General features: G+C 44.1%; 1 protein-coding gene across 1 annotated transcript in view; it reads right to left on the minus strand.

Annotated features, from left to right (window-relative positions):
- Nucleotides 1–3,496: 3,496 nt before the first annotated feature.
- The window catches only part of SLC25A20 (solute carrier family 25 member 20), a 31,726-nt gene continuing 15,468 nt past the window's right edge, over nucleotides 3,497–19,754 (minus strand). The window contains exons 5-9 of the mRNA XM_004318939.4: nucleotides 6,971–7,088; nucleotides 6,213–6,285; nucleotides 5,730–5,839; nucleotides 4,767–4,891; nucleotides 3,497–4,352 (exon numbers count right to left, since the gene is read on the minus strand). Coding sequence (XP_004318987.1) covers nucleotides 4,290–4,352; nucleotides 4,767–4,891; nucleotides 5,730–5,839; nucleotides 6,213–6,285; nucleotides 6,971–7,088 — 489 coding nt within the window. The 3' untranslated portion in view covers nucleotides 3,497–4,289. The remainder of the gene's footprint in view (nucleotides 4,353–4,766; nucleotides 4,892–5,729; nucleotides 5,840–6,212; nucleotides 6,286–6,970; nucleotides 7,089–19,754) is intronic.

Below are 19,754 nucleotides of genomic sequence, written 5' to 3' on the forward strand. Positions count from 1 at the left end.
CTTGACTCCCCTCCCCTTGCACCTGGTCCCCAGAGCAGGGATCTATCTCTGCCCCTTCTGGGAAACCCTTCAATAGCAAGGGGAGTTCCAAGGGCCTTCATGAATGCCCAGTTGAGCTGGCAAAAGAATACAGCCCTGGAACAAGACAGAATACGAGGGGCCTGAGCCCCCATCTTCTACCCTTACCCTTCTAGGACCACCTTCATTCAAGCCTGTTCAGCTGCACCACTGGGGGTTACCATGGCAACCAAACCCACAGGCAGCCAGTAACTGGGAAACAGCTGCCAACAGCAAGTAATGGTGGGTAGAAAAGGTCAAGAGCAGAGACCCTCAAAAGCAAGAGAAATACAGCATCCATGGTAGAGAAAAGGAGGCCCTAGAGCCCTGACAGGCGCTCAGCCTACCCCAGTCCTACTCACTACCCAGCATGTAGTCATCATCTTGCACAGACTGCCACACCACCAACCTCAGGCAGACATGGACACGATGGGGCCAGTTCTCAGAAGTGTTCACAACTATGCTGAGTAACACAGGTGGGGCACATGTCTAGTCCAACAGCAGTAAGTCTGGTGAAAATGAACGTGGGTAGGGTACCAACTGCTATTTCCAATGAAACAGTTGTTTCATGTACTCTTTTTTATTTTTTTTAAGATTCTTTTCCCATATAGGCCATTACAGAGTATTGAGTAGAGTTCCCTGTGCTATACAGCAGGTTCTTATTAGTTATCTATTTTATATATAGTAGTGTGTATATGTTAGTCCCAATCTCCCAATTTATTCCTCCCCCTCCCCGTTTCATGTACTCTTGACAGGTTTATTATTTAAAAGGTTTTTTTCCTCTCCTTCCAGGAAGAAGGTAGATGCCCATACTCCCCCAGACTTCTCTGGAAGACAGCCTGCTCTTGGCCCAGGCCCCCTGGTTTACACACTTTCTGTCCTCTGATGCCCTCTACCTATGTGGGGGACTCAGCTTCAGCAGGAACACCTCCCTCTTCTCTGCCCAAAGGGGCTGCTTCTCTATGCCCCTCCAGTCCCCCACCCATCTCCTGGGACTTGTTGGTCATCTGACCACCTCTACATGCCAGCTCCCTGGTCCAGTCCTACCAGGATGTTTATTATGTACCACCATCAGTTTCTATTTTGCCTTAGAAACGTCCATTAGCCTCTAGTGGACAGGGGGGAGTGGGGAAGTGGGCTATATTTCCTTTGCCCTAACCCAAGCTGTATTTCAGCCTTCATAATGCCGCCCCCATGAGGCCACTGCCTTTGGTCCAGTTATTTTAACAAGCGTCCATGCTCAAGGGAGCAGTTAATTCCTGGGCTGCCTATTTCTGCACCTAAGAGCTAGCCCCTCCCTGGGACACCGTCCTGAGAAAGTGTCAGTCTCTGCAGCGGACCTAGCGTCTGCCTCTAGACATCTCAGGGCAAGAACAGAACCTGGGAAGCAAGGGAGAGCCTGGCTGGAGAGCTACAGGCCTGCATGCTGACTAGAGCAAAGAAAGCAGAAAAAGCAGCACTCAGCGAGCACTTGGCCCTGGGGCCTTCCCAGTGCCTGTTGGGACTCTGTGTGCCACCCCTAGCCTGACTCACAGGCCAGCTGCCTGGGCTTTGACCCTACAGTACAGACAGGCCTCTTGGAGTTTAGATCAAGCAGTCTGAGGACAGCCTCTGATAGCATCACAAGCCTTTCTTCAGGCCTGTGGACACCCAGACACTACTCTATTGTCCACACTCTGTTATCAATTTGCCAATGATCTTGGTAGATCAGTTTACCCTGTCTGAGCTTTGGCTTCCACATCTGAAAATGGGGGTATAAATCACTACCCATTAAACACTGAGTTACATGGGGTAAAGAGATGAGAATGAATCCATGAAGCGGCTGGAAAACGAATAAGGGGTTCTAGCCTCAAAAGAATTGTGGTGAAAGAACTGTGGGTAGAGATGCCATGACCTTACAGCAGAAATGGTGCTACTATTGCTTCTAATAGGTTAAAACAACCTGCCCTCTGTCCTTTACCTTTGACGCGATCATACTCTTCTTTGTGCCTGGATGAGGCTGTTATCACTGGCTGGTTGTTTTAACAATCACTGGCTTCTACTTAAGGCTGACTGTGACAGTCCGAGAAATTGCTTGGGAGGGCCCCAATCTCCCCTACCCATACCCCCAGTCAGGGAGAGAAGAGATATATCAGGAACAGGTGGCATTTCAAAGTGCATCATAAACAGAAAGTGCCAGCCAGGAGGGAGTTACTCACCATCTGCTCTGCTCCCTTCACAAATATGCCTCCAGGCACTTCCTTATTTGACTTAACATCTATTGAATACCCAAAGGAGTAGAAGAATTTACCACCACTAATATCAAGGAATCCAAATATTCCATTTTAAAATGGAAGCTGTTTCAAAGGGTAAATTATCCAGAAGCAGAGACTGTAAAAGTGATCCTGAGCCATGGGAATGGCTGGCATTTGGTTAGAATGCAAATGCACTCAGAGGAGCTCCTGGGAAAAGGCCGAGGTTTCAGGACTGTCTCAAGGACTGGGCAGTGCCTAGAAGAGCTCCAGGAGACACATATGTGGCCATCTCCAAATCAGTGAGAGATTAAACAAAGATATCCTGCAGCATGAGAGGGGAAAAGCATAACACTGAATTAATCTTCCCAGGCAGAGTGCACACAATTTTCATCCCTAAAATTGTTATTTTTTTACTTGACCATCATCCAGAAATATCTTCCCAGAAATAAATTCTCCTTCCTTAAACCACCAAATCTTCAGCTTCCAGCCAGCTTGGCCACACCCACTCCCAGATGGGGGTGGGTCCCTTCCCCTCTCACCCATTTACACTGAGTGATAGCTCTAAAGCCAAAGTCCAAGGATCTCTGTGCAGCTGCAGTGAGGCGGGAAGTGCCAGAACTGTGACTGCCAGATGGAACAACACCAGAGAAGCCCAGCTCTGGCAGCCTCTCCCTCCCCCAGCCAAGGACAGACTAGCTTGTGACTCTCCATTATGACTCCCTCACCTCCTCCAGCTGCACCTGGTCATCATCATCAGCCTGATTAGTAATTCCAGACATCAGATCACACAGTGACCCCAAAGTACATATGAAAACTCAGGATTGCTTTTGGCCTTTTAGAACAATTGACTCTCCATCCGTTAGCTAAGACACCCATGGCTGAGGGCAGAGAGGTGAAGAAATGAAGGGATGGGCTTCAGGCTCGACCCTGTGGGGGCCTGCATGCCAGGCTTGCACTGAGAGCTATGGGAACAGTTACCAATCACGTTGCCCCATCCCACCCCACCCCACCTCACCCTCCAGCAGCTGGAGCTGGGGCAGTCAGGGAAGGCTGGGCTGGCCAAAACTTGCTCCTCTTTCTCTTGCTAGAACCCCTGCCTGAAGAACCAGGGAAGGATACTGGATCCCTAACAGCCTCCACCAAGGCCACAGAGGCTGCTTGCTGAAATGACCCAGAATCAAAAGAAAAAAATTTCACACAATGCAAAAATTAGAAACAATATTTATTATTTCCTGTTAAAATAGGGTGCTCTCATGAGAAAAGAGTGTGCAAAAAGAGCCTTCCTACACCCTGGGCTTTCTCACTTATCCTAGCAAGCTGGGACTGTCGGTTCAAAATTCTCCTCCTCACCGTGTAGGAGGGAAAGCTCTCCACCTACTCCTGGAAATTAGGCTACTCTAGTTTTAATTTTGATTACTTGCATGCATTAAAAAAAAAACAAAAACCTGACTGTTAACAGGCTATCTATCCCTAGGCACATTTGCTCAGTCCACTTGGGCAGACAGATGTGGGCCTCAAGTCCACATTCCCATGTGCAGGCCAGGATTAGATGATACCCTGGAAATCTGGTGAGTGTTCCTGGCTAGGGATCAAAGAAGGCCCCAGTTCCTGGTCAGATGGCTGAAAACATGCATAGTGTCTCCAGTGAGAGGCTGAGATTCCCTCTTTCTCAAGGAGTATTTTGGGTGTAGTAGGGCCAGTGATCAACTAGTAGACAGCATTCTGGCCACAGACAGTATCTGGTCTAGAAGCTACTTACTCCATCTCCAAATCCTCATGAGTTCCCTTAAATTGACTAGAGTGGATTCAAGTTGCAGAATGGCAAATTATACCAGGAAGAGGATGTCATTAAGACAATGGTCTCAACCATTGAGTCCGTGCACAGAGCTCACATCCCACCATGCCCCTCCCCTCACACTTCAGGACAGCCTAGTCCTGCCCACTGTTCCTCCTCGATGACAGCTTTCAGCATCCTGAAGCCTTGAGCAGCCTTCAGCCTCACAAGTTGGGCATGGCCCAATTAAGGAACTTCATGGCAACTTCAAAGCCAAGGAAACAGGCCTGAGAAGGGGTTGGAAGGAAGAGAAAAGCCAACAGGAGTTGTGACTATTCACAGAGACCCCAGCACTGTGCTTGACTGGCCCTGTCAGGACCAAAACCCCTTCCTAATCTCCCACCTCAGGTCACAGAATCAAGCTATGCTTTCTCATTCCTAAAAGGGAAAGAAAATGCATGTCCCCAAACTGCCCACTTCTGATGGCCAGGCCAGGAAATCAAAGCTCCTCACCTCAGAGGATCACAAAGGCAAATCTTCCTGACAGTTTCAGGAAAGGGAACAAATAAGGAGGCTCTGACTGAGGGTGGGATTTGGAAAAACTGAGCCCCCAATTCAATCCCAGAAGCAAGCAAAAGTCAGCCCACCTGCACCCTGCTCTGAGCCCCAAAGGGAAAGCACAGCCCCTGCCAGTCACTCACCGCATTGGCTGGGAAGGCTCGGATCATCACTGCATTGAACCCCTTATACAAGGATGTGATTCCTTCATTCCGGATCAGCTCCCTCAGCACATCTCTGAAGCCATTAGGATATTTCCCAGGAGGTGCTGTGGGCAGAAAGCAACTGTTAAGGCTTCAGGAAGCTTCCTGACCTGACCATGGTGACCTACATGGGGACAATATTGTAGTCAAGTCTTCCTGCAGGGCCACAGCACCAGCGAGAGGACACTTTGCAGGTCATCTGGGACCAGTCCACAGACAACACAGTTCACCTTGGGACAAACAAATACAAATGTCTGGATTACTGGTGCCAAGGGAGTGGAGAAGGGAATGAAGAATGAAACAGTCCTTCTGCTCATGTGAGGGAAGGAAGGTTGATTTGACTTCTTCTCTACTATTTTTCTTTTTTTGGGCCACGCTGCACGGCATGTGGGATCTTAGTTCCCTGACCAGGGACTGAACGTGTGCCCCCTGCAGTGGAAGCGAGGAGTCTTAACCACTGGACTGCCAGGGAAGTTCTTCTCTCACTTATTTTATGCTTAGGCTGACAAGAAAATGAGTCTAGGGGCTTCCCTGGTGGTGCAGTGGTTGAGAGTCTGCCTGCCGATGCAGGGGACATGGATTCGTGCCCCGGTCCGGGAAGATCCCACATGCTGCAGAGCAGCTAGGCCCGTGAGCCATGGCCGCTGAGCCTGCGTGTCCAGAGCCTGTGCTCCACAACGGGAGAGGCCACAGCAGTGAGAGGCCCGCGTACTGCAAAAAAAAAAGAAAATGAGTCTAGCATTCCTAGAACACAAATGACTGCAAGGGAGAATGTTGGCCAGAGAGATGCTGAGTGCTACTGTGGAGATTGAGTATCCCTAGGGCCTTAAGAACTCTGTATCACAGGGGCAACCAGTTCTGGGACCCACTCCAACCCCATCTACCCTACTCTCCTTTACTAACCAGTCTGGAAGCGGGACTTGAGCACGTCTGGAGGGATTGCCACAGCCCAGTTGAAGATCCCTGCGATGCCCCCAGCCACCAGGATCCGAGGCACGCTGAGCTCATTGACACTGCAGAATACCAAACAGCCCCAGTCAGACAAAGGCTGTGACAGTGGTGTTCAGACCATCCCTCCTGTGCAGACAGGGCAGCCACAGAGAGGGAGAAACTGGCTGGAGGGAGGAGGTCCAAGGCCAAAGCTCCTGTGACATGGTAGCTGCCACTCGTTGAAGGAGGTTTCATGCACTTGTTTCAAACACTTCCTCCACCGGGTGAGGCACAGGGTAAAGGGTATTAGTTTTAGCTGGGCCTCAGCAGCAACAATAGGGAAGTGGACATGGAGACAGAAGCAAGTCCCACTTCTGCCTTCAGATCCACTAACAGGAAATGGCAACCTACCCATGATTGGGCAAAGTGGCTTCTAAGTTCTTCTGTTCTCCTCACCTCTTTTCCTCTGGAGTTAAGATATTTTTCAGCCATTCATATGTCATGAAATACATCCCACTGGCTGGAACATCTGTTAGTGGCAATAAAGAGGTAAATTAAATGATATAAAAATTCTCGCAGATTTCCTGACCTTAGAAGGACCAAGCTTGGCTTTGGACCCTTGAAGGTTTCCTGAGAAGCTCCTCAGCAGCACTTCCTATTTGCAATAATCACTTTGCAGTGACCAGATGCTGCTCTGGGGCGAGCACTGGTGTGAGTGAGCGCTAACATGCACGACATTATTTCATCTTCAAAGGCCCTCTGAGTGGTCCACACTAATATGCCCACTCCAAGCAGTTATAAACGAGCTAACATCTGGCCTTCCCCCAAGCTGTCATCTCAGGACAAGGGTTGAGCTGTCTCTGCCTCTTCTATTGCCACCTCAATAGGACATGCCTCTCAAGCCAAAAAGAGCTCCACTGCTCCTAAGTCATTCTTTCTTCCCACTCATCCCTCCAGTCACGATTTCCACTTGCTACTCCCCTCCGACTGCCAAGCTCATGATTTCCATCCTTGACGGCCAGCCTATCAGAAGGATGGAGGGTCCCCCCATCCTCATGTGTGTCCATGCTGGCCAGAGGTAAGATGGCCTAAAACCAGGACACACAGTGCCAGCCCTGTCAGAGCTGTGGCATGTATGGTGCCAAGGCTCGTCGGGAGATCCAGGCAAGACCCTCTGTGGCAAATCACCTCAGATGGAAGGCCTCAAAGGTTACCTCGCATGAGGGTGAGCACAGTCCCCTTGTAGATGCCTCGGATCCCAGCCTCCTTGTATAGCTTCTTTACACAGTCCAAGGCACCAGTATACTTGGTCTCCCCTGAAGAAGCTTGAATCTGAGAGGGAGGAAAGAGTCATCAAGTCAGCAACAGCAACATCAAAGTCAACAAACCTAGCAGGTTACAGAAGATTACATAGTGAGTGTGGGAGTGGTCATTATGCATTAGACCAATGAAATAATATAACTATCATTGTCAAATCGATAGTTATTTAGAAGGTACAATATTGGTGGAAGTTACTATGAAATAAGGCTAGGTGAATATATGACAAAATATAAACAAATTGACTAGAAAAAAAAATCAACAGAGGAGATGGAAAATACGTTGAAAAATAAGTTCCCAAATACAAGAGCATTCCCGATAAAGCTAGTTGGAAAAATAAAAAATAAAAAAAGCTAGTTGGCAGTCTAGAAGGGAGGAGACAAATACTTCAGTCAATCACTTATTCCTTCAACAAATATCCATTGACTACTAAATCCACTCCAAGCTCTAACTGATCATGAAGCTTGGTTAAAAGAAGGTGAACTGGAAATTGTATTCAGAGCTCTAAATGCCTGGATAGAGGTCCTGTGTAGAGCCAGGGGAGGGCAAAGGAGAGGCCCCCTATCCTAGTCTCTGGGCTCCAGGGCCTAAGAGCCAAGAGCCTGAGGGCAGGCAGGAGGTATCCCACAAAAGATCTGAGAGAAAGACAGCCCCATGTAGGATCCACAGCAAGTACAGAGTCAAGAGGAATCCGAACACACAAGGGCATCAACCAAAGAGTAGTTAAAGCTGGAAAGAGAGTTCAGATTTAATAGTTCCAAGGAGAAATACTTACAAAATAAATATATAAATCCAATAAATTTTTGTACATACAAACAATAACTAGTTGAAAAATAATGGAAAAGAATCCCATTCTAATAGCAATAAAGAATTATACTCCAGGGCTTCCCTGGTGGCACAGTGGTTGAGAGTCCGCCTGCCGATGCAGGGGACACGGGTTCGTGCTCCGGTCTGGGAAGATCCCACATGCTGCGGAGCGGCTAGGCCCGGGAGCCATGGCCGCTGAGCCTGCGCGTCGGAGTCTGTGCTCCGCAACAGGAGAGGCCACAACAGTGAGAGGCCCGCAAACCGCAATAAATAAATAAATAAATAAATAAATAAATCAAGTTTTCTTGAAGGGGCACCTGCACCTAATCCAGAACTCTCCATAATGCTAGAAATATGACAGTCCATGTTCATTGGTCTAATATTGCATATTTAGGTGAAATATTCCTTACTGTGCAACCTCTCTGTATTTTTTATTAGGTACCTAATAACTTCAATGAGTACAAGATAAATAATTGCGTGGACTCAAGAGTTTTAAAGGCTGTTCTTTAAAGTGAGTGCCTACCTTCATGAAATCTGCAATGTCTTAAACTAGCTCTTTTTATAGAGCTTGGCTTGTACTGGAGAAGAAATCAAGTCTATGAGATTCCCAAGAGCAAAAACGTGGCCTTGTTGATCATGATATCTCTAGCCCCTTGCCAGGAATCTAGTAGGTATGACTAGAAATTTATTAGTTAAATTAAGGTAGAAAAATCCATTCATAGTCAACTTTCAAGTAGCAAAACTTGAATACGCTAGATAGTACACAATGTCTCCTAAACTGATTTACATGTCTAAACTCAAGTTAAGCATTCCTTTAAATACATTGATCTGTGTTCCTCTGATAAAGTTACAGAAATACTTCTTCCAGTTTCTGTTTTTCCAATGAAATCACAGGAGGTGTGACTTGTTTAAGGAATAAAGAATGTTCTTAGGAAAAGAAAAAAAAAAGCAATAAAATATATGTGCATCAAGCAATAGGATTTGCATAAATAAAACTCTAAAACCTTTCCAAGGGACATAAAAGAAGAGGTAAATAAAAAGAGAGTCATAGTTCTGTTAGGAAAAGTTTTCAATCAGGAAGATGTCAATTTTTCTAAAAATAATAAATTTAAGACAATGTCAACTGAGTATCAATGTTTTTTTTTTTTTTAAATATAACTTCCCCAGATGATCCCAGCACATGTGAGCCTGGTGTATCTGAGGAATGGCACAGAGGCCCACGTTATCAGAGGATGTTGGAGCTGACTCACAGTGACCTGGGGGGCCAAAGAGGACTGGGCATGGAATTGACATATTAACAGAATTTTCTCACTTATGTGTGGTATAGACTGTAAGCAGGGAAACAAGTGAGGAGGCCCTCACAGTCATCCAGGCCAGTGCTGAAGGTGACCTGGAGCAATGTAGTTGCAATGGAGGTGATGTGACAGGATAGATTTGTGATATTTTGAAAGCCAGCTTAACTGTTCAACAAATAGGATATGTACAGTGAGATAAAGTGTACAATCTAGGAGAACTCCTGGGTTTTAGGGCTGAACAACTAGATAGATGGTATTGCCACCAACCGAGCTACAGAAGGTTGTAGATAAAGCAGGTATTGAGGAAGACCAGGAGTTCAGTTTTGCACATGGTGACTCTGAGGTGCCTACTAGCATCCAACGGAAATGTTGGATAAACTAGTCCAGAGTTCAGGAAAAGTCTGAGTTGGAGACATAAACTGGAAAATCATTATTATACAGATGGTGTCTAAAACTCATGAGACAAGAAGAAATCATCAACAAGATGAGTGTAATATGACTGAGCCTTGTGCACATGAACATTAAAAGATTGAGAAGATGAGGATAAACCAACAACGGACATAGAAAAGGAGCAGCCAAGTAGGTAGGAGGAAAGTCAGGAGAGAAGCCAAGTGAAGATAGATCTTCAAGGAAGATGGGGGACCAGCTGAGTCCAATTCTGGATCAAGATGGATCAATGTCCAGGCCCAAGAACTGAACATTGGATTTAGTGTAAAAGTCACTGGTGGGACATCTCTGGTGGTCCAGTGGTTAAGAATCTGCCTTCCAGTGCGGGGACGTGGGTTCGATCCCTGGTTGGGGAACTAAGATCCCACATGCCACGGGGCAACTAAGGCCACCTGCTGCAACTAGAAAGAAGCCCATGTGCCATAACAAAGAGCCCGCACACTGCAACTAAGACCCGACGCAGCCAAAAATAAATTAATTAAAAAATTTTTTAAAAAAAGGTCACTGGTGATCTTGACAAAAGTACTTTTGTTGGAGTTGTGAGGCAAAAGCCAGTCTGATATGCGTTTGACAATTAGAGAAGGGGGACTAGAGACAAAGAGTAGGAAAAAACCAGAAAACTTTTTCAAAGAATTTTGATGTAAAGGGGAGCAAAGACAGGAAGCACAGAAATAGATGTGGAAGGTAAAATAGAAGTTTGTATTTTTAAGGTGAAAATACAAGAATATTTACGCTATTGCTGAAGAGAACAATCCATTGGAGAGCAAAAACTGATGTTCAAAGAGAGAGAAAGAAGAATTGTTGAAGCAAGGTCTCTGGATGGGCAAGAGGGGATAGGATGTGGGGTCAAACAGAAGCATGGGCCATTCGTGGTGGAAATAGCCAGGCAGCCACAGATGTAGTTAGATGCCAGTGAGTGAGTGGAGGCAGTGGAGGGCATCTGGTAAAGTCCTCCTCTGGTGGTTTCAGTTTTCTCAGTGAAGTAGAAAGCCAGGGGACTTCCCTGGTGGTGCAGTGGTTAAGAATACACCTGCCAATGCAGGGGACATGGGTTCGAGCCCTGGTCCGGGAAGATCCCACATGCCGTGGAGCAACTAAGCCTGTGCGCCACAACTACTGAGCGTGCGCTCTAGAGCCCATGAGCCACAACTACTGAGCCCGCATGCCACAACTACTGAAGCCCGCACACCTAGAGCCCATGCCCTGCAACAAGAGAAGCCACCGCAATGAGAAGCCTGCGCACTGCAACGAAGAGTAGCCCCCACTTGCCGCAACTAGAGAAAGCCCATGCACAGCAACGAAGACTCAACGCAGCCAAAAATAAATAAATTAATTAATAATAATAATTTTAAAAAGCCAGGTCATCTCCTGAGAGGGTAGGGGTTTGAGAAGAGAAGAGAGTCACAAAGTAGTAACCCAGCAGAGTGGAGGAGTACAAGGGAAGAATATGGATGGGGACTGTCTCATCTAGGAGCAGAAAAGGACTTCAGGCATAAAAGAGATGGAAGAAGCCATGATGGAAAAGACTAAGGGACAAGGCTACTGAAAACAAACAGTCCCTAACTCAAAATCAATATACAGACGTCTAAGAAGCATTTTCCCAATCCTCCTGCTAAGTACAACAAAAAACTCTAGACATTATTTGTTTTAAAAATTATAAGAGGACTCTGAAAGTTTGGAGAGAAGAAGCAGACTGGCTAGGGACCTTGGGACTTAAGCAATGACATAGTGGTGAGTCCCCTGGATTTTTTTTTTTTTTTTTTTTGTGGTACGCGGGCCTCTCACTGTTGCGGCCTCTCCCGTTGTGGAGCACAGGCTCCGGATGCGCAGGCTCAGCGGCCATGGCTCACGGGCCCAGCCAGTCCACAGAATGTGGGATCTTCCTGGACTGGGGCACGAACCCGTGTCCCCTGCATCGGCAGGCAGTCTCTCAACCACTGCGCCACCAGGGAAGCCCCCTGGATTTTCTTTTTTGATGTATCTCGGACTTAAAGCAGAAGAAACTGGCAATCCAGGAATACCAAGAAGCACAGATCAAAAAGAAGCCTCAACAAAAGCCTGCATTCTCTAGACAAAGGACCAGAAAAGGAACAGCCTAGAAAGACAGAAAATCTTTAGACAAAAAACACTCTACTCCAGCCATACACCATGGAAAAAACTGTGGCCTCACCCTCTTCCACACCAGCAAAGACCCTGTGGGGAGCCCAGACTTCCACCTTCGCAGGGCTGTAACAAGGTACCCAGTATGCTACCCGGGTGGAGTCAGAAAAGGCCAAGTACAGAATAAGGACTTTCATCCCTGAGAGCCTGTAATCATCACCCTCCTGTCCTGTGGTGTCAGTAGAGACACTGGAACTCCCACATCCACCCAGCAGTAAAAAGAAGTGCCCCACCCTCAAGTGTCAACAGAGGTCGAGTGGGTCACCTAGACTTCCACTTCCACTTGGCAGTAATGAGGCAGCATCCCTCCCTTCCTACTGGAGTGGTGTCAAAGAAAGCCAACTAAAATGGAAAGATTAAATAGGATCCAGAATCTCAATAAAGTATGCAAATATCCGGGTTCCAATTGGAAATCACACATGTCCAAACCCAGGAAGATCTCAAACTGAAAGAAAAAAGAAGCAATAGATGCCAATACCAAGATGACAGAGATGTTAGAATTATCTAACAAAGATTTTAAACCAGCCATTGTAAAAATCCTTCAACGAGTAATTATTAATATGCTTGAAACAGATTAAAAAAATTAGAAAGCCACAGCAAATAAATAAAATATCAGCACAGAAACAGAAGATATGAGGAAGAACCAAGTGGAAGTTTTAGAATTGAAAAATACAACCGAGGGTTTCCCTGGTGGCACAGTGGTTGAGAGTCCGCCTGCCGATGCAGGGGACACGGGTTCGTGCCCCGGTCCGGGAAGATCCCACATGCCGCAGAGCGGCTAGGCCCGTGAGCCATGGCCGCTGAGCCTGCGAGTCCGGAGCCTGTGCTCCGCAACAGGAGAGGCCACAACAGTGAGAGGCCCGCGTACTGCAATAAAAAAAAAAGAAAAATACAACCCAAATAAAAAGCTCAGTGGGGACTTCCCTGGTGGTGCAGTGGTTAAGAATCCGCCTGCCAATGCAGGGGACACAGGTTCAAGCCCTGGTCCGGGAAGATCCCACATGCTGCACAGCAACTAAGCCCATGTGCCACAACTACTGAGCCTGCGCTCTAGAGCCCATGAGCCACAACTACTGAGCTCACATGCCACAACTACTGAAGCCCATGTGCCTAAAGCCCAAGCTCCGCAACAAGAGAAACCACTGCAACGAGAATCCCGCATGAAGAGTAGCCCCCCCATTGACGAAACTAGAGAAAGCCCACATGCAGCAACGAAGACCCAACGCAATGAAAGAAAGAAAAGAAAGAAAGAGAGAAAGAAAGAGAGAAAGAAAGAGAGAAAGAAAGAGAGAAAGAAAGAAAGAAAGAAAGGGAAAAGAACTGTAATCCCAGAACCCTACGTCAAGTGAAAATATTCTTCAGGAATAAAGGGGAAATGAGGCATTCTTAGATGAAGGAAAACTGAGAGACTTTGTCATTCACTGACCTTCCCCAAAAGAATGGCTAAAGGAAGTTCTTTAAATAGAAAAGAAACTCTAAAAGAAGGAACCCTGGAACACCAGGAAGGAAGAAAGAACATAGTAAGCAAAAATATGGGATATTATATAATGGTAATATGAGGGACATTACATAGTGATAAAAGGGCCAATCCACTAAGAAGACATAGCAATCCTAAATGTGTATACATTATACAAAAAAGCTGCAAACTATGTGAAGCAAAACTGATAGAACTGAAAGAAGAAACAAACAAACTCACAATTACAGTTGGAGATTTCAAATTCCTCCATCAACGAATAGGTAGAACAACTAGACAGAAAATCATCAAGGATAGAGAAGAACTCAACAACACCATCAACCAACAGGATATAATCGACATTTATAGATTACTCCACCAAATGACAGCAGAACACACACTCTTTTCAAATGCCCATGGAACATGGACCAGGATAAACCATATCCAAAGCCATAAACCTCAAGAAATTTAAAAGAATGTAAATAATACAGAATATGTTTTCCAATCACAATGGACTCAAACTAGAAATCAATAATCTCCAACACTTGAAAACTGAACAACACTCTCCTAAGTAATTAAAAAAGGAAGTCTCAAAGGAAATTAGAAAACACACTGAACTGGGACTTCCCTGGTGGTCCAGTGGCTAAGACTCCATGCTCTCAATACAGGGGGCCTGGGTTCGACCCCTAGTCAGGGAACTAGATCCCACATGCCACAACTAAAAGTTTTCATGCCACAACTAAAACATCCTGCATGCTGCAACTAGGACCCGACAGAGAGAGAGAGAGAGAGAGAGAGAGAGAGAGAGAGAGAGAGAGAGAGAAAGAAAGAGAGAAAGAAAGAAAGAAAGAAAGAAAGAAAGAAAGAAAGAAAGAAAGAAAGAAAGAAAGAGAAAGAAAGAAAGAAAGAAAGAAAGAAAGAAAGAAAGAAAGAAAGAAAGAAAGAAGGAAGGAAAGAAAACACACTGAACTGACTGAAAATTAAAATATGTTGAAGTTTGTGGGACACAGCTAAAGCAGGGCTGAGAGGAAACTTTATAGCACTGACTGTGTATGTTAGAAAAGAGGAAAAGTCTCAAAACAATAATCTAAGCTTGCACCTCAAACACCTAAAAAAAAAAAAAGAAAGAAAAGCAAACAAAACCCAAAACAAGCAAAAGGAAGGAAATAATTTTAAAAAAAGCAGAAACCAATGAAATTGAAAACAGAAAAACAATAAAGAAAATCAATGAGGTGAGTTCCCTGGTGGTCTAGTGGTTAGGATTCTGGGCTTTCACTGCTGTGGCCTGGATTCAGGGAACTGAGATCCCGCAAGCCACGTGGCATGGCCAAAAAAAAAAAAAAGAAAGAAAGAAAAATCTTTTTTGAAAAGATCAATAAAACTGACAAACCTCAAGTGAGGCTGACAAAGAAAAAAAAAGAGAGAAGTCACAAATTATTGTTTTTTTATTAATTAATTAATTTATTTATTTTTGGCTGTGTTGGGTATTCGCTGCTGCACGCAGGCTTTCTCTAGTTGTGGCGAGCGGGGGCTACTCTTCGTTGTGGTGTGCAGGCTTCTCATTGCACTGGCTTCTCTTGTTGAGGAGCACAGGCTCTAGGCACGAGGGCTGCAGTAGTTGTGGCTCGTGGCTCTAGAGTGCAGGCTCAGTAGTTGGGGTGCATGGGCTTAGTTGCTCCGTGACATATGGGATCTTCCCGGACCAGGGCTCAAACCCGTTTCCCCTGCATGAGCAGGTGGATTCTTAACCACTGTGCCACCAGGGAAGCCCTACAAATTATTAATACCAGGAATAAAACAGAAGATAACACCGCAGAATCTGCCAATGTATAAAGGACAATAAGGGACTACTACAAACAACTTTACACACACACATTTGACAACTTAGATAAAAAAAACAAAACCAAAAACTACCACAGGGACTCCCCTGGTGGCGCAGTGGATAAGACTCCGTGCTCCCAGTGTAGGAGGCCCAGGTTCGATCCCTGGTCAGGGAACCAGATCCTATATGCAACCGCAACTAAGAGTTCACATGCCACAACTAAGGAGCTGGCAAGCCACAACTAAGGAGGCCGCCTGCCGCAACTAAGAACTGGCACAACCAAATAAATAAAATATAAAAAAAAAAACTACCACAATTTTCCCAATATGAAATAAGTAATTTGAATAGCCCTATAACTATTAAGAAAATTGAATTCATAATTTAATAATTCCTCCCCCCAAATCTCCAAGCCTATATGGTTTCACTATAAAATTCTACCAAATGTTTACAGGAAAATTAACACCAATTCTACATAATCCCTCTCAGAAAATAGAAGAGGGAACAATTCCCAATGCATTTTATGAAGACAGCATTATTCTGATACCAAAACCAGATAGAGACAAGACAGAAAAATAACTGACAGACTAGTATCTCTCATGACTATAGATGCAAAAATACTTAACAAAATATAAGAAAATAGAACTCAGCAGTATATAAAAAGAATTATAAACTATGACCAAGTTGGGGGGTTTATTCCAGCAATTCAAAATTGGTTCAGGCTTCAAACACCGATTGATGTAATTCACCGTATAAGAGGTTAAAGGAGAAAAATCACATGATCACATTAATAAATGAAGAAAAAGAATTTGACACAAGTCAATATCCATTTATGAGAAAACTCTCAGAAAAAGAGGAATAGAAGGTAACTTTCTCAACTTGATAAAGAGCATCTATCAAAAAAACTACATCTGGGACCTCCCTGGTGGTCCAGTGGTTAAGACTCCGCACTTCCACTGCAGGGGACACCGTGTTCCATCCCTGTTCAGGGAACTAAGATCCTGCATGCAGCGTGGTGCGGCCAAAAAAACTAAACAAACAAACAAAAAACTACACTTAACATCATATTTAACAGTGAAATAGTGAACACTTCCCCATGAGATTGGGAACAAGGTAAAAATATCCACTCTCATCACTCTTATTCAACACAGTACTGGAAATTCTAGCCAGTGAAATAAGGAAATAAAAGGTAAATAGATTAGAAAAGAAGAAATAAAACTGTCCCTATTTGCAAATAACATGATTATCTACATAGGAAATCCCAAGAAATCTACCAAAAAAAAATCCTAGAATTAATAAGGGCATTCAGGAAGGTTCACATGATACAAAATTAACATACAAAAATTTATTGTATTTCTACAAACTAGCAATGAAAATGTAGACAACAAAATTAAAATTATAATACCATTTACAATGCCATTTTACAAAGTCAGATTAAGAGAGAAGCACTTAGGTATATAAGAAAACACATTAAGAGCTTATATGCTGAAACCTACACAATGCTGATGAAAGAAATTGAAGTTCTAAATAAATGGAGAGATATAACATGTCCATGTATTGGAAGACTCAAAATAATGTGTTAATTCTACCCAAATTGACCTATAGGTTTAACATAATCTCAGCAAGATTTTTCTCAATTTTCTAAATTACCCTAAAATTTACATAGAAATATTGGGTTGGCCAAAAAGTTTTCTGTAAGATGTTATGGAAAAACCCAAGTGAACTTTTTGGCCAACCCAATACAAAGGAATTAGAATAGCTAGAACAATTTTTTTTCATTCATTAATTAATTTATTTATTTTTGGCTGTGTTGGGTCTTCATTGCTACACGCGGGCTTTCTCCAGTTGCGGCAAGCGGGAGCTACTCTTCGTTGCGGTGCGTGGGGCTTCTCATTGCGGTGGCTTCTCCTGTTGTGAAGCAGCACAGGCTTCAGTAGTTGTGGCACACAAGTTCAGTAGTTGTGGTTCTCAGGCTCTAGAGCAGAGGCTGAGCAGTTGTGGTGCATGGGCTTAGTTGCTCCGAGGCATGTGAGATCTTCCCGGACCAGGGCTCGAACCCGTGTCCCCTGTGTTGGCAGGCGGATTCTTAACCACTGCGCCACCAGGGAAGTCCCCATTTTTTTTTTAAAGAATAAAGTGGGAGGCATCAGTCTAGTCAATTTCAAGACTTAGTATATGGCTATACTAATCAAGACTGTGTAGTATTCGTGAAGGGACAGAAGCATAAATCAATGGAAGAAACTAGAGTACCCAGAAGTAGACCCACACAAATATGCCCAACTGATTTTTAACAAAGATGCAAACACAATTCAGTGGAAGAAAGATAAGTCTCTTCAGCAAATGGTATGGTGCAATTGGACAGCCCTAGGGAAAAGAAAAAAAAAAAAGAACTCTGACCTAATTTTCATACATAATACAAATATTAACTCAAAATGGAGTCACAGACTTAAATGTAAAAGGTAAACTATAGATAAAACTTTTGGAAAAAACATATTAGAAAATCTTTGGGATTGCAGGCTAGGTAAAGAGTTCTTAAGACCTGATGCCCCAAACACCCAAAACCCAATCCATAAAAGAAAAATTAACAAACTGGACTTCATCAAAATTTAAAATGTTTGCTCAAAAGACTCTGTTGAGAGGATGAAAAGACAAACTATAGACTAGGAGAAAATATTTGCAAACCACATATCTGACAAAGCACTAGTATCTAGAATAAAGGACTCTCAAAACTCAATAATAAAAAAACAAATGGGCTTCCCTGGTGGCGCAGTGGTTGAGAGTCCGCCTGCCGATGCAGGGGACACGGGTTCGTGCCCCAGTCCGGGAAGATCCCACATGCTGCGGAGCAGCTGGGCCTGTGAGCCATGGCCGTTGAGCCTGCACGTCCGGAGTCTGTGCTCCACAAAAGGGAGAGGCCACAACAGTGAGAGGCCCACATACCACAAAACAAACAAACAAACAAACAAATAATCCAATTAGAAATGGGCAAAACACATGAACAAACATTTCACCAAACAGGATATACATATAGCAAATGAGCACAGGAAAGGATGTTCAACATCCTCAGCTATTAGGAAAATACAAATTAAATGAGATATCACTACACACCTATCAGAATGGCTAAAATTAAGAACAGTGACAACACCAACTGTTGGTGAGGATGCAGAGAAACTGGATCACTCATATATTGCTGGTGGAAATGTAAAATGATATAGCTACTCTGAAAAAGCTGTTTGGTAGTTTCTTTAAAAACTAACACACATGGGACTTCCCTGGAGATCCAGTGGTTAAGACTCCACGCTTCCACTTCAGGGTACACAGGTTTGATCCCTGATCGGGGAACTAAGATTCCACATGCTGGTGCGGTGTGGCCAAAAAAACCCAAAGAAACCCCCACTAAACATGCAACTACCACATGACTCAGCAATTATACTCCTGGGCATTTATCCCAGAGAAATGAAGACTGATTTTCTCAGAAAAACCTCTGTACATGAATGTTTATAGCTTCTTTATTTATAATAGCCAAAAACTGAAAACAACCCAGATGTCCTTCAATGTATGAAAAGTTAAACATATTTCTAGTACATCCACACCATGCACTATTGAAAAGGAATAAACTATTCATATAAGCAACAATCTGTATAAATCTCCAGAAAATTAGGTTGAGTTGAAAAAGCCAACCTGAAAAGTTTACATACTGTATAGTTCCATTTATATAAGTCTTGAAATTACAGGCTTATAGAATTCAGATTAGTGGTTGCTGGAGTGGTTAAGGACTGGAGTGGGGTACGAGAAGTGAATGTGGCTATTAAAGGGCTACATGAAGGATCCTTGGCATGTTGGAATTGTTCTGTATCTTGCCTGTAACAATGTCAATATTCTGGTTGCGATATTGTACTATAATTTTACAATATATTACCTTTGTGGAAGAACTGAGTAAAGGGTACATGGGATCCTTTTGTTTTATTTATTTCTTTATTTCCCTTTGTATTACTTCTTACAACTGTATGTGAATCTATAAGTATCTCAAAATAAAAAATTTAATTTAAAAAATGCACAAAATTAAATGACAAATGCAAAGCATGAAAAAGACTTGCCAAATATGATAAGAAATTAATAACCTTAATATGTCCAAAGGTTTTAGGGGTAGGGGAGTGACAGGCACAAACTATTGGGTGTAAGACAGGCTACAAGGATGTATTGTACAACTTGGGGAATACAGCCAATATTTTGTAATAACTGTAAATGGAGTGTAACCTTTAAAAATTGTATAAAAATTTTAAAAAATAATAAATTGGGGAATTCCCTGGTGGCACAGGGGTTAAGAATCCGCCTGCCAATGCAGGGGACACGGGTTCGATCCCTGAACCAGTAAGATCCCACATGCTGCAGAGCAACTAAGCCCATGCGCCACAATTACTGAGCCTGCGCTCTAGAGCTCGCGTGCCACAACTACTGAGCCCGTGTGCTGCAACTACTGAAGCCCACGCGCCTAGAGCCCGTGCTCTGCAACAAGAGAAGCCACCACAATGAGAAGCCTGTGCACCGCAACAGAGTAGCCCCTGCTCGCGGCAACTAGAGAGAGCCTGCGCTGCAATGAAGACCCAACACAGCCAAAAATAAATAAATAAAACAAAATAATAAATTCAAACATGTCCAAAGCTTTTATAAGTCAATAGAAAAACAAACGAATGAGCAAA

This window comes from Tursiops truncatus, chromosome 10 (assembly GCF_011762595.2).
Source record: "Tursiops truncatus isolate mTurTru1 chromosome 10, mTurTru1.mat.Y, whole genome shotgun sequence".
Classification (NCBI taxonomy): domain Eukaryota; kingdom Metazoa; phylum Chordata; class Mammalia; order Artiodactyla; family Delphinidae; genus Tursiops; species Tursiops truncatus.